The sequence below is a fragment of the Leucoraja erinacea genome, chromosome 31 (genome assembly GCF_028641065.1).
Source record: "Leucoraja erinacea ecotype New England chromosome 31, Leri_hhj_1, whole genome shotgun sequence".
In the NCBI taxonomy this organism is placed as follows: domain Eukaryota; kingdom Metazoa; phylum Chordata; class Chondrichthyes; order Rajiformes; family Rajidae; genus Leucoraja; species Leucoraja erinaceus.
This window is the reverse complement of record NC_073407.1, coordinates 13923531-13935904: the sequence shown is the minus strand read 5'-3', so window position 1 is coordinate 13935904 and position 12374 is coordinate 13923531. Positions and strand designations below refer to the sequence as shown.

Genomic DNA, 12374 nt, shown 5'->3' with positions numbered 1-12374 from the left:
CTGTACATCGGCGAGACCAAGCGCAGGTTCGGCGATCGTTTCGCTGAACACCTCCGTTCAATAGTTTGGATATCTGAGCACTTTGGTCTCATCATTAAGCATGGAAGTAGGGCCACAAATATCCCACAGGGGACACAATCCTTGTATACTATGTCTGCTTCCAACTGGCACTGCGTCTAAATTTTATGTATACGTTCCCCACTCTTTTAAAATTCAATAGATGTTGCTACCATTAAATTTGGTGCTCTTTTTTCATGGTTGGGTCTTATTCATTTTACAACACATTTTACAGCATCAGGTATAGAGTTGACATGCATTTATATCAGATTTAAACCAAGATCTCTTATCTATCCATTGAAAAGGAATGAATGAGTTGAAGGCTGCCCTAAGAGATTTGGATCAGCGTTACTCATATTTCAAGCAGCAACAATTCACCTTTATTACGGCTCTGGACCACACGCGGGAGAATGCCCATGACAAGACCCAACCTGTGTCCACTCTTGCTCAGGTAACAATAGAGGATTAAATCAAAGCTGTTGATCAAAAAGAAATCTAGATCCATATCTGGTATACAATTAAAGATTCAAGAACTGACGCATGTCAATAATGTAAATTCCATTTAGTTCTGGTAAACTTTGTTAAATGTTATTCACATCACTCAATATGTTTATGCCACAGAATGGTTAATTTCCCTTTTCCACAAATCTATTAAATATTTCCAGCATTTCTATTTTTATTACATAAAGCATTTTCCCAGGTGGAAACGCGGGTCTAGGTGTTTGTCTTGGGCAGTGTTTCTCATGTAGAGAGGGAAAGTGATTGCTACAGGCATGGGTAGTGATGAACAGAATAAAACTCTCAACAATCTTTACCTAAATCTCTGGACTAGATCTTCACCTTTAAGCTTCTGGCACAGAAAAAAAAGAACACAGCCAAATGAACCAGTTATTATGCTGGAAAATAATAATAATAATAATAATAATAATAATACATTTTATTTGTGGGCGCCTTTCAAAAGTCTCAAGGACACCTTACAGAAATTAACAAGAGTAAAAAAACATATAATCGGAATAAAATAAATAATAAAGACATCACCAGTACACAAATTAAAGACAGAATTCGATCCAAAGACAAAAAATCAAAAACACAATGTGAAGAGAGAGCAACAGCAGCCAAACCGCGCCAGCGTACACTCTCCCTTCCGACAGCCATCTTGGACACAAACTAAAATATTCACTTACACTCAGAAATCATCCCCCCACAATGGTTACCACTGTGGGGGAAGGCACAATGTCCAGTCCCCATCCCCAGTTCTCCCAAAGTCAGGTCTATTGAGGCCTCCGCTATTGCCTCTATGGAGGCCCGATGTTCCTGGCCGTTCTCGCCGGGTGCTGTTGCCCCGGCGTCGGGAGAGTCCTCTCAGCGGCTGGGCCGCCGGGAACGGCCGCTTCCTAACCGGAGACCGCGGCTTCCGAAGCCGACAAGGCCGCGCCGGTTTGGAGCTCCCAGGCTCCCAATGTTGAAGTTGGCGCCGCCCGCTCCGCTCCGCAGACCCGCAGCCCGGAGGTGATGAACTCGGCGGTCACAGCTCACCGGAGCTCCAGCGCGTCGATTCAGCACGGCGACCCAGGCAAGGCATCACTCGCTCCGCGATAGCGCTCCAGCGCTGTGCCGCCACTGAAGCCGAGGTGCTGGGCGGTCACCGCCAGGAAACGGTGCTCCACGCCCGCTGGTAGGCCACGAGGATGGGTCGACGGGGCAGCCCGGAGAAAAAGCTGCCTCACCAACCAGGTAGGGACCAAAAAATATAGTTACCCCCTTCCCCCCACATTAAAAAGTCTATTTCTCCAACAAACAAAGCACAGGACTCACTAAAACTACAAAAAAAAGTGAATTAAACGGACGGCTGCTGGTTAGCAGCCGTTCCCCAAGATGGCTCGTCCTCCTCTCGAAAATGAGTTATGTTGTCACTATACTGCATTAGCTATCTTTCATTCTGCCATGGAAGGAGGCTATTCTGCCTATCAAATCTATGCCAACTTTCAGAGTCATCTCATTCCCGCATCTTCACTATAATTTTTTCTGCTTGTTTTCTTATCAATTTCCCTCAAATACACAATGACCAGCAGGGGTTATTTATACGGGGCAATTAACCCTACAGTATGTCTTTGGGATGTGGGGGAAACCAGAGCATCCAGGGGACATAGTCATGCAAACTCCACACAGAGGGACATGCAAACTCCACACAGACAGCACCAGAGATTAGGATTGACATCAGATAACAGGATAGCCAGCATGGACAGTAGCACCATTAGTATGCCAACTGAATAGAGTAGAAAACTTGCCTTTGCAAACTTTTTTCATGATTCAGTTTGGTTTTGATCATGAGATATTTGGAGTTAATTCTGCTACTAATTGATTTTGCACAGTGATCCACAAGTAGCACAATTAAAGATATTTTTTTAAATCTCAAACTTCAATATATTTGTCATATTTAATTATTTTGCCTGTATTGTGGAAAGGTGGATCAAGTCAAGTCAAGTCACATTTATTTATATAGCACATTTAAAAAACAACTCTCGTTGGCCAAAAAAGTGCTTTACATTTGTTATAAGAATAGCACAACAAAACAGACTACATACATATATACATGTAGCCCTCACTCAGAGGACGTCAGGAAAGGCTTGGGAGTATAGATAAGTCTTTAGTCTTGACTTAAAAGAGTCGATGGAGGGGGCAGTTCTGATGGGAAAGGGGATGCTGTTCCACAGTCTAGGGGCTGCAGCCGCAAAGGCGCGGTCGCCCCTGTGCTTATGCCTAGACCGTGGGATATTCAGCAACCCCAAGTCGGCCGGTCTGAGGGGCCTGGAGGTGGAATGGTGGGTGAGAAGACTTTTCATGTAGGTGGGGGCAAGCCCATTGAGGGCTTTGTAGACATGGAGGAGTATTTTGAAGATCAAGATGTGATTTATCATAGAGAGCATTCAGAACCAATGAGATCAGATTGATTTCTTTATTGTCATATACACCAGGGTACAGTGAAATTCCTTATTCACATGAAACTTACAGATGAAAGAATATCTTTGTGGTGATGATAAATATAACAATAAATATAATGGCGAGTGCTAAACTGCATTATGATGCAAGGTTGCAGTGCAATTCAAAGCAGTGCAAAACATATTAAAGGACAATATTGGGATAACCAAATGTGTGAGTAAGAGTACATGGCAGCAGCTCCAGGAACAAGGTGCGAAAGAGGTGATTGCTTAAGGAGTCTGATAGCAGTTGAAACAATCACCTCTTTCTAATATTTCTAATGTAAAATGTATGATTGTGAAGTACAAGGCTACTATTTTAGCACATTTAGTTAACAACTACATTTTATGACCATTTGCCTTCAGAATTTAGTCCATAACAATCGCGATAGAATACTTATTCATACGTTATTAACATTTTTGCATCATCTGTAACAATTAAATAAAATGCCTTTTATTGCAAATATTCTAGGCTGTTTATTATGTGATCCATGGAATAAAGTTAAGATCGAACCCAGCACAACATGTATTATTGGCAGGCTCATCTACTGCGGCAAGTGTAATGCTGGCATTGGAATGGAAACACTCAAATAGTTACATCAAAGTGTATATTCTGAAGAATAAAAATGCATTAATCATTGCACTGGAGCAAGATCACAATATTATGGTGTGCACAGCCTAAAGTTGTAGGTCAACTTGTTCTATTTGATCCATTTGTTTGTGCACGTCAGGTTGATTGTATCAGTTGAAACAGGGTGGACCACATGAAGGTTGCATTCTCCTACACCAAGATCACGATGGGAAGATTCCTCTCATCAGTATGCTAGTACAGCAGTGAATGTGTTATTTGTACATTACTTTTCAGACTTTGTTAGTAGTGCTATGATATCACTAGCACATATTGTCCAAGGATATCCACTCTAATTGTTGATGCAGAGTTAAGGGAAATTTAATCAGCAGATGGCAGGTTCTGCATTTTAGCTGGGAGTGTTTCAATTCCACGTCTAATGCGTAACAACTCACATGAGCACCAAATTAAACAAGTGTGTATCTTGTATCAAAACCAATATTGCATGGCTTTGCTGTTGGTGGAATCTTGGGCAAAAAAACAATCTGCTGGAGGAACTCAGAAGATCAGGCAGAATCTGTGGAGGAAATGGACAGATGATATTGCATGTCAAGATCGTCCTTAAAATTTTTTTTGTCCTTTTCCAATTATTTTACATTGGCACAAAATTCACAATAATTGTTTATCTGGAAATGTATACTTTGTTCCAAGATGAATGCATCTTAAATGCATACTAACTTTTATAGTATTTAACAGTAATTTCATAAAATGAAAATCAATCAGAGAACACATTATAACAGTGCAGCAGGTATGATTTACACTTGCAAACTCCTCTGTCACTGCAGTCTACAATACTATTGGTGAATGAGTCTGAGAAAGGTAATAACATATGAACACTGTGGGAAATTAGGAGTAAATCAGGGAATTTCGTTGTCCAGACTGCTCTTTTTAGTTCTCAAATTATAGTTATCCTGTTTGAGTAATGATGTGAAGCCGAGTTGTATTTCATGCACGTTGTTCAGCTTCAATATGGATTTGTTTATATTTTTATTTAACATCTTTTCCGTGTAGGTTCAGAATTACCTGGATCACCACTGTAACAACGCGACTGACAAGCGAATCATGATCATGTTCGTGGATCTTTGCAAAGATCTCAGTGACTTTTGTACTCAACTTCAGGATATAAATCCCAAATCCTGCTCACCTGATGATGTACTGGAGAAGTGCAAAGTCCTCCTCAGCTGCAACAATGACATGAGAAACCTCAGAGTGAAGTAAGCAGTGATAATATTACTATAAAAACCTATGCTTAAAGCTTGCATTAATATAGCCAACCTAAGTACAATGAAACACAACATTTTAACAAAGGTTTTGGCGTGGTGGTGTCCTGTAAATCAAAGAGTTAAATGTTTCACTTGAAGCTGAAAGATTACAATTTGTATCCCAAAGTGTATTTCCTGCAATGTCATTTAATTCATTGGTATAAAGGGAATGCACATTTATAGACTCACTTTCACTACTTCTGGACATCCCAAAGTACCTTATAGTCAGTTAAGTATTTTTCAAGGGATGTCACTGTTTCCAATAGGATAAGGACAAATTGTAAATTACTATACAAGCAGCAGTGTGATACCTTGGATTCTGTTTTGGTGATGCTGTTTGTCATTGAATATTGGTCTGAACAATGGCCAAAAGATCTCCCCTACTCCCACAGGTAGCAGGAGGCCTGATCCGCTGAATTTCTCCAGTAGTTTAGTTTGTCGCTCAAGATTCCAGCATCTGCAGTCTCTTGTGTCGTCTCATTTCCATTGAAACTGTGCCATGGAATCTTGACACCCACTCAAGCAGTTGGACAGGTTTAGAACCTCATCCAAAAGACAGGAACGCGAGCAGTGCCATACTCCCTCTGTACCGTGGTGTTCACATAGATGCTGTCCATTAATTCAGAGTGAGGGTGCTACTGCTGAGTCACTGCTGGTGGCTCATGATTCTCTGTCTGGCAGTTTTCCATAAAGGATATTGATAAAAGTCCAAAGCATTGTCATAATTGAAATTTCAGAAAATTAGACCTGAGAGCCATTTGAAATGCCAAAATGGAACCAGTCCCCCTCCCCATCCACATCCCCTTCCCACCCTTTCCTTGCTCTCCTATTCTAAAACTATCCTCATTCCTCTTCATTCCCAACCTGCTCACTACCATAGTTTTGACTTCCCATTGCATGAACCTCCAGCTATACACCCTCACAGATGACTTCCTGTGTTGAGTACCCTCATGAGCAGCAAACCCATTCAACCCAACTAGAACATTCGAGATATCCTCGTCCTTTAGGGAACTGGGGTTCCCCTCTCCCATCATTGACGAGGCCCTCACTTGTGTCTCCTCAGTACCCTGCAGCCCCACCCTTGCTCCCCCTCCCCTAATCGCAACAAAGACAGAGTCCTCCTAGTCCTTACTTTCCACCCCATCAGCCGTCGCATACACCACATAATCCTCCGTAATTTCCGCCACCTCCAACGGGATCCCACAACTAGCCACATTTTCCCATCTCCACCCCTTTATGCCTTCCACAGAGACCGTTCATTCTGAAACTCCCTGGTTTATGATCGGTTTGGGGCGCAGTGAGTCGTCTGCCCTGCCAGCAGCGTGTTTGTTATTTTTACTTTTTGGGGGGGTTTTTGGTGTGTCCAAATGTTTGTCTTGGTGTCTCTTGGTGTCTCTTATGTGGGGGTGGTGGGGGGAAGGGGGGGAAACCGTTCTTCAGTCACTGCCTTGACTGAGGAGAATTTTTCCATGTCGCTTCTTCGCCTCCTCTCTCGCGGCCTAACAGCTTGGAGCAGCCTTTCCCGGAGTCGGGCCCAGAGCTTCAGCAGCCGGCGCAGCGTGGACTTTTCCATCGCGGAGCGGGGCGAACCGTAGCTGGGGGTCGCCAAAAAGGAGTGCTCCGATTGCTGGTCTGGTGACTTTGACATCATGTGGCTGTGGTCTGTGGCGCTTCTAGCCTTGGGCGTGGCCTGGACATACCATCCCGAGTCTGGGATCCCTTGCCGGGGATCGCCGGTGAAAAGCTCCGACCACCGGCCTGCGGCCTATAACATCCTGAAGCCGCGGTCTCCGGTAGGAAAATGCCGATTTGTGCACTCCAAGGAGTGTGTTCGACCGTCCTCACGTCGGAGTTTAGATCATCGTGACGAGAGGGCCTGTACATCAGGCCGTCCGTAGCGGCGACTATGGAGCGTTCATGGCCCCGACCACGGATGAACAAAGGAGGAGGACTGACTGAACTTTGTTGCCTTCCACCACAGTGAAGGATACTGTGGTGGATGTTTGTGTTAAATTCTATTGTGTATTGTGTGTTTTTTGTTGTTGTTTTTTTTAAGTGTATCGCTGCTGACAAATTCATTTCACTGTACCTTCGTTGGTGCATGTGATGAATAAATTTGACTTTGACTTCACGTTCAAGTTCAAGTTCAAGTGAGTTTATTGTCATGTGTCCCTGTATAGGACAATGAAATTCTTGCTTTGCTTAGCACACAGAAAATAGTAGGCATTTACTACAAAACAGATAAATGTGTCCATATACTATGATATAAATATATACACACATGAATAAATAAACTGATAAAGTGCAAATAGCAGAAAGTGGTTATTTATAATCAGAGTTTTGTCCGAGCCAGGTTTAATAGCCTGATGGCTGTGCGGAAGTAGCTATTCCTGAACCTGGTTGTTGCAGTCTTCAGGCTCCTGTACCTTCTACCTGAAGGTAGCAGGGAGATGAGTGTGTGGCCAGGATGGTGTGGGTCTTTGATGATACTGCCAGCCTTTTTGAGGCAGCGAATGCGATAAATCCCCTCGATGGAAGGAAGGTCAGAGCCGATGATGGACTGGGCAGTGTTTACTACTTTTTGTAGTCTTTTCCTCTCCAGGGCACTCAAATTGCCAAACCAAGCCACGATGCAACCGGGCAGCATGCTCTCTACTGTGCACCTGTAGAAGTTAGAGAGAGTCTTCCTTGACAAATCGACTCTCCGTAATCTTCTCAGGAAGTAGAGGTGCTGATGAGCTTTTTTGATAATTGCGTTAGTGTTTTCGGACCAGGAAAGATCTTCAGAGATGTGCACGCCCAGGAATTTGAAGTTCTTGACCCTTTCAACCATCGACCCGTTGATATAAATGGGGCTGTGGGTCCCCCTCCTACTCCTTCCAAAGTCCACAATCAGTTCCTTGGTTTTGCCTGTGTTGAGGGCCAGGTTATTGCGCTGGCACCATATGGACAGTTGCTCGATCTCCCTTCTATATTCTGACTCATCCCCATCAGTGATACGTCCCACAATAGTGGTGTCGTCAGCGAACTTGATGATGGAGTTCGCACTGCGGTTGGCTATGCAGTCATGGGTATAGAGTGAGTACAGCAGAGGGCTGAGCACGCAGCCTTGAGGTGCTCCCGTGCTGATTGTTATCGAGGCTGACACATTTCCACCAATACGAACAGACTGTGGTCTGTGGATGAGGAAGTCGAGGATCCAGTTGCAGAGGGATGCGCAGAGACCCAGTTCTGCGAGTTTGGTAACCAGTTTGGAGGGGATGATTGTGTTGAATGCCGAGCTGTAATCGATGAATAACAGCCTGACATATGAGTTTTTGTTGTCCAAGTAGTCCAGTGCGGAGTGGAGGGCCAGCGAGATCGCATTCACCGTTGATCTGCTGTGGCGGTAAGCGAACTGCAGTGGGTCCAGGTTTTTGTCGAGGTAGTAGTTGATTTGTTCCATGATCAGCCTCTCAAAGCACTTCATCACCACCGGCGTTAGTGCCACTGGTCGATAGTCATTGAGGCACGTCACCTTACTCTTCTTGGGCACCGGTATAATTGATGCCCTTTTAAAGCAGGTGGGGACCTCAGACCTCAGAAGTGAGAGGTTGAAAATGTCTTTGACTTCGACTTCGACTTTTTTGTTTACTCATCCCTTCCCACCCAAACCACCCCCTCCCCGGGTACCTTCCCCCGCAACCGCAGAAGATACAACATCTGTCGCTACACCTCCTCCCTCGACTCTGTCCAGGGACCCCGACAGTCATTTCAGGTTAGACAGATGTTCGCTTGCACCTCCTCCAACCTGTCCACTGTATCCGTTGTTCAAGATGTGGACTCTTATACGTCAGTGAGACCAAACACAGACTGGGCAATCGTTGCGCGGCACACCTTCGCTCAGCTCCCGTGAACCAACCTAATCTCCCGGTTGCTGGACACTTTAATTCTCCTTCCCATTTGATGGGTCAATGGCAGAAGAAGTTAGCAACTTCAAATTTGTGGTGTTAACATATTTGACGACCTGTTCTGGGCCCCAGATAGGGCACGATTCTTAGATGTAATCATAAAGAAGTTCTACTAGCGCCTCTACTTTCTTAGAAGTTTAAAAATATTTGCATGTCACTGAATAGTCTAACCAACTTCTACAGATGCACTGTAGAAAGTATCATAACTGATTACATTATGACCAGATATCGCAATTCCAAAGCACGGCAATGCAAGAGGCTGTTGAGAGTGGGTGAGCCACCCCATTCTATCAGCTCTCCCTATCATTGAAAGCATCCACATAAGGCACTGCCTCAAGAAGATGGCATTTCTCATCAAGGATCCCCACCATCTGAGCTATGTTCTCTCCTCGTTGCCACCATATACAGAACGGAGATACAGAAGCCTGAAGTTCCACACTACTAGGTTGGGATACATCTCTCTCCTCCAACCTTCAGGCTCTTGAGCCAACCTGTACAATTTAGGGGCGGCACGGTGACACAGCAATATAATTGCTGCCTTATGCCCCTGTTTCACTTAGGAAACCTGAACGGAAACCTCTGGAGACTTTGCGCCCAAGGTTTACCGTGCGGTTCCCGGAGGTTTTTGTCAGTCTCCCTGCCTGCTTCCACTACCTGCAACCTCCGGCAACCACCTGCAACCTCCCGGAACCGCACAGAAACCTTGGGTGGGGCACAAAGTCTCCAGAGGTTTCCGTTCAGGTTTCCTAAGTGGGACAGGGGCATTACAGCGCCACAGACCCAGGTTCGATCCTGACTGCAAGTGTTTGGCTGTATGGAGTTTGTATGTTCTCTCCATGACCTACATGGGTCTTCTTTTGGTATAATTGTAAATTGTCCCGAGTTGTGCGTAGGATCATGTTAGTGTGCGGGGATCGCTGGTTGGCACAAACTCTGTTTCCATGCTGTATCTCTAAACTAAACTAAACTAAATCCTAAACCCTACCACACCCTGCCAATTGCAGCAACCTTCACAGGTGACTGTTACACCGCTAGTTTTGACCACTTCAATGTTTCAGCTCATTTTCTCATCACTTGATAAATAAAACATTCTATATGGCCTGAGGATAGACGCATTTTTAGGTGTTCCACTACATGAGGAACCAGAATATTCTGCAAACCGTATGCAACAAAACCCAACTGCAGCATTCTATAACACGTAACAAAGAGCTAGCCCTGGGAGGAACGTCAAGCCACAGATTTTGAGAAAAATTCAATCATGCAGGAAATCAATGTTATCCAAGGTACCAGAGAACAGTACAATTAATTTATAAATGTGCAAATCACGGTTAATTCAGTCGTTCAAATTGAATGTTTTTACTAATTAATAATCTTATTACAATTGCTAAGACACCAAGCTATGAGAAGGAAAAATTGAGCAAATATTGAATTGTAATTTATTTTCAGACTAAATGATTTGGGGGAGGGGGAGTAAAAAATTACTTTAAGGAAATACAGCAAGTGTCCAATGGCTTCTACAATTTCTACGGGTGCGGCGCAGTGGAGGAGCTGGTAGAGCTGCTGCCCCACAACGCCACAGATCTGGGTTCAATCCTGACGTTGGGTGCTGTCTGTGTGGGGTTTACACATTCTCCTTGTGACCGCGTGGGTTTCCGCCAGGTACTCCAATTTCACCCCACAACCTAAAAATGTGCGGGTTTGAAATTTATTTATGCTCTGTAAATTGCCCCTAGAATGCAGGGAGCAGATGAGAAAGTGGGATAACACAGAATTAGTGTGAACAGGTTGGCAAGGATTCAGTTGGCTGAAACTCTAAACTAAGTGCATCATAAAAAAAACATCCTTTCTGGAAGCATCACAGCTTGGTATGGCAAAATTTCCAGTTTGGAACTTCATGATTACATCTATGAATCATGTGCTGTTTGACACACAAACTTTCAACTTCATCTATACTTCTTGCTGCCTCAGGAAGGCAGCCAACATAATCAAGGACCACTCACCCCCCCCCCCCCCCAAGTAATTCTTTCACCTACCCTTTTTTCCAACAAGCAGAAGATACAAAAGCTTAAAATCACAAACCACGTGATTCAAGAACAACTTCCCCCAGTTATCAGCCGCTTAAACGGATCTCTCATATGCTAAGGATGAAGTCCGGGTCTTCCAATCTACCTTATTATGGCCCTTGCACTTTTTTAATCTGCATTATCTCTGTAGCTCAGAGCATATACTGTCATAATTTTATCTTTTGCTTTACCTGATATGCTCATATTTGTTATGATTTGCCAGGATAACGCGTGGAACAAATTGTTTTATTGTACAAGAGACGATAATAAACCAATATCAAATAGTTCAGATGCTGCATTTTAAACACCTTTCCCTCTCAGGCCATTGTTGTGTTTTTTTAACTATTCAAAATTTGAGTCATTCAGATGAAAGAGTAGCACAGAACATGTGACACTGGAAATGTGACAGATACCGCAGCCTGATTATTTATTATACGATAGATCATAGGATGTGGAGATGACATCCTGCCTTCACAACTCTTTTGTGTGATGTTACCATTCACACGACTTTATGAATACATTATAAAAATGATGAAGCCCAGCAGTGGAATGAGTCAGAGCCTACAGTTTTTATAGAAGTGAATCACAGATGTATATGTTCAGTATATTGGCAGTTGCATGTATTGAATGTTCACTAATGTACATTTGCCAGCTTATGTGGGCCGACTTCTTGATATATTTGATGTTACACGTTGCTTTCATTAGCAGTCTCCTGCTTCACCATAAATTTCTCGTTTTTTGGGATGAGCATTAAGTATGTTAGCTGTTTAGTTCAGGTGAACTTTAAGAAGTTTTAGTTAACTCACTGCTGCCTTCGGTCCTACATACATCATATTCTGAAGATCAAATCTTTGAGATGACATTCATCTGACATATACAAAATGTCACTGGCCCACCAAAGTAATACTGTCAGGGTTTTGCTTCAAGTTGGGGTAGGTTTCCTCCCACACTCCAAAACCATACTGCGGTTAACCAAATAAATAACTTAGGTTATTTGACTTCAGTAAAAATTGTATATTGTCCCTTGTGTGTAGGATAGTGTACGGGGATCAATGTTTGGCACTGACTAGGTGGGCCAAAGGGCCTGTTTCCGCATTGTATCACTAAACTAAACATAAGTGCACCTGTACTTAATGCATCTAAATGATTATTGAGGTAAGGAGGGTCAGTGGCCTGAGTCTCTGCTGATGCCCTCCCCTGCACACTTTAGTCAGCACATTAACCAATGGTGTTTAGGTCTCGACCCAAAACGTCACCTATTCTTTTTCTCCAGAGATGCTGTCTGACCCGCTGAGTTACTCCAGTTTTTTGTGTCTATCTTTGGTGTTCAGCAACTTCCATTCCTTGCCACTTAATTTGTGTGGAGATGCATAGATCCTCCTGATCCTCCATATCATTTTGGGAGAAGTTTTTGTGAGACTTAATTTATTCTGAAC

At 43.6% G+C, this 12374-nt stretch overlaps 1 protein-coding gene across 4 annotated transcripts in view; it reads left to right on the top strand.

The window, feature by feature from the left end:
• Window positions 1-12374, top strand: part of spaca9 (sperm acrosome associated 9) — a 37497-nt gene that overhangs the window by 7317 nt on the left and 17806 nt on the right. For all 4 annotated transcript variants that reach the window (XM_055660011.1, XM_055660010.1, XM_055660008.1 and 1 more), the window contains exons 2-3: window positions 363-508; window positions 4675-4877. In XM_055660011.1, the coding sequence (XP_055515986.1) occupies window positions 365-508; window positions 4675-4877 (347 nt within the window). In that variant the 5' untranslated portion in view covers window positions 363-364. The remainder of the gene's footprint in view (window positions 1-362; window positions 509-4674; window positions 4878-12374) is intronic.